At 65.7% G+C, this 1,921-nt stretch overlaps 1 protein-coding gene across 1 annotated transcript; it reads right to left on the bottom strand.

Annotated features, from left to right (window-relative positions):
* Positions 1-308: 308 nt before the first annotated feature.
* Positions 309-1,598, bottom strand: Foxb2 (forkhead box B2). Its single transcript, XM_020152013.2, has one exon. It carries the CDS (start codon positions 1,596-1,598, stop codon positions 309-311), a length of 1,290 nt encoding a protein of 429 aa, XP_020007602.1.
* Between the last annotated feature and the right edge of the window lie 323 nt (positions 1,599-1,921).

The raw sequence follows: 1,921 nt of genomic DNA, 5'->3' as shown, positions 1-1,921 counted from the left end.
TGCCCTCCCCCCCCATAACTTATCGATTACAATAATTACAATAGAAACTCTTACCTGAAAATTGACTTTCATTAATCTGATTGTACAACATGGTATAAACACAGACACAAGGAGGGTTTTGTCTATTCAGAACACTGGAGAATCCACTTTTTGGATTTGTTCGTCAGTTTAAGTACCTGTGGACTCACTAGTTCTGCCAACTTCGCTAGGGCGCCCTCTCCCTCTGGGGCGGTTGTTGCAGTCAGGCGTCCCGCGTCCCTTCACGCGTTTGTGGTCTCCCGCCCTCCCTCCCCTGCCTGCAGGGTCCCCTAGGAGTGCACCAGCACTGAGTGCAGAGATCCGCCCTTGCTCTCGGCCGCACTCGCGGTGGTGGGCTCCAGCAGAGATGCTGCGGGTGAGGCCACCGCCGCAGCGCACACGGACGGTGGCGCAGGCGGCTGTTGGGAAGCCGCGGGGACAGGGAGCGCCGGCGGCAGCGCGGTCACGGGGGGTAGCGCAGGCGTAGGCTTGATGGGCACTGGCACAGCTGGCAGGCTCTGGCTGGCTGAGTGGCACAGAGCCTTGACTGGCACCCCGAATGCCCCGTACTCCGGGCCTACAGGGACCCCGGCTGCGGCAGCGGCGGCGGCGGCCGCGGCCACAGAATCCATGACGCCAACATGAGGCCACACCGAGCTGACGACGTTACCAAGCTGGCCTGGTACGGGGTAGCCCAGGTGGTGCATGACAGACGCCAAGGGCAGCCCGCCAGCCTGCAGCACGCCCTTGTAGTCCCGGCCGATGATGTTCTCGATGGCGAACGGGTGTTTAAAGCCCGATGTGGACGCTGCGGCCGCAGCTGCAGCCGCAGCGGCCGAGCCCAGCCCGTAGGGTGGGAACTGAGACAGGCGCCCCACGCTGCCCACAGCCGCTGCCGCCGCCGCAGCCGCCGCCGCCGCCACGGCCGCCGCCTCCTGCATCTTGCCGGGGTGGGACGGTTGCGGGGGCTGTGACTGCTGCGGCGGCTGCGGCGGCGCCTGCGACGGGAGGTGCGGCGGCGGCTGCGGAGCGGGTGGCGGCTGCTGGTGGAAATAGTGCACCATGTGCGGCGGGGGCGGGGGCGGCGGCGGTTGGGGAGGGTGGTGATGATGGTGCGCGCCAGAGTGGTGATGGTGGTGGTGGTGGTGCGCATGGTGCGGGTGGTGGGGATGCAGGTGCCCGCCAGGTCCCGCGCCGGGCGCGCCCTTAGTGCTGCCCGCGTGCAGGTGAGCGTGGTCCGCGCGCAGCACCTTGAAGCGCTTGCGGCGCCGCAGGAAGCTGCCATTCTCGAACATGTCGCCGCAGTCCGGGTGCAGCGCCCAGAAGCTACCTTTACCGGGTTGGTCGGGCCGCCGCGGGATCTTGATGAAGCAGTCGTTGAAGGAGAGGTTGTGGCGCAGGCTGTTCTGCCAGCGCTGCGTATGCTCGCGGTAGTAGGGGAAGCGCTCCATGATGAACTTGTAGATGTCGCTCAGAGGCAGCATCTTCTCTGCCGAGTGTTGGATGGCCATGGCTGTCAGCGAGATGTACGAGTAGGGCGGCTTTTGGTCGCTGTACGAGCTCTTCCCCGGCCGCGGCATCGCCCCAGGCTCCTCCACCGCCCTCTCGCCCACACTGGGCCGCAGTGTCACTCCGCACCCCTCTCCCGGGGGCCTGAATGTCCTCACTAACTCCCAACTCCTCCCGTCCAGCCCTGTTACTCCGCCCTCTCGCCCCCCAGACCCTCTCTGTCTTCAATCCCCGCCTTCTGGAAGCTGCCCGGGGTCCCCGCACTTGGCCTTTCCGGCCAACTCAGCTCTTTGATGCTCACAACTTGTGGCTCCGACGGTCGCCGACAGGCGCGCACAGTAGCTGGCAGGGCGCGCCAGCTTTACTGTCGCCTTCTCTGCGTCTTCCCCCGGGT

Source organism: Castor canadensis, chromosome 13, assembly GCF_047511655.1.
Source record: "Castor canadensis chromosome 13, mCasCan1.hap1v2, whole genome shotgun sequence".
Classification (NCBI taxonomy): domain Eukaryota; kingdom Metazoa; phylum Chordata; class Mammalia; order Rodentia; family Castoridae; genus Castor; species Castor canadensis.
This window is presented reverse-complemented; position numbering and strand designations above follow the sequence as displayed.

What these genes read in the sequence shown, in the direction of transcription:
- Foxb2 (XM_020152013.2), bottom strand. Translation starts at nt 1,598, where the DNA reads ATGCCGCGGCCGGGGAAGAGCTCGTACAGCGACCAAAAGCCGCCCTAC.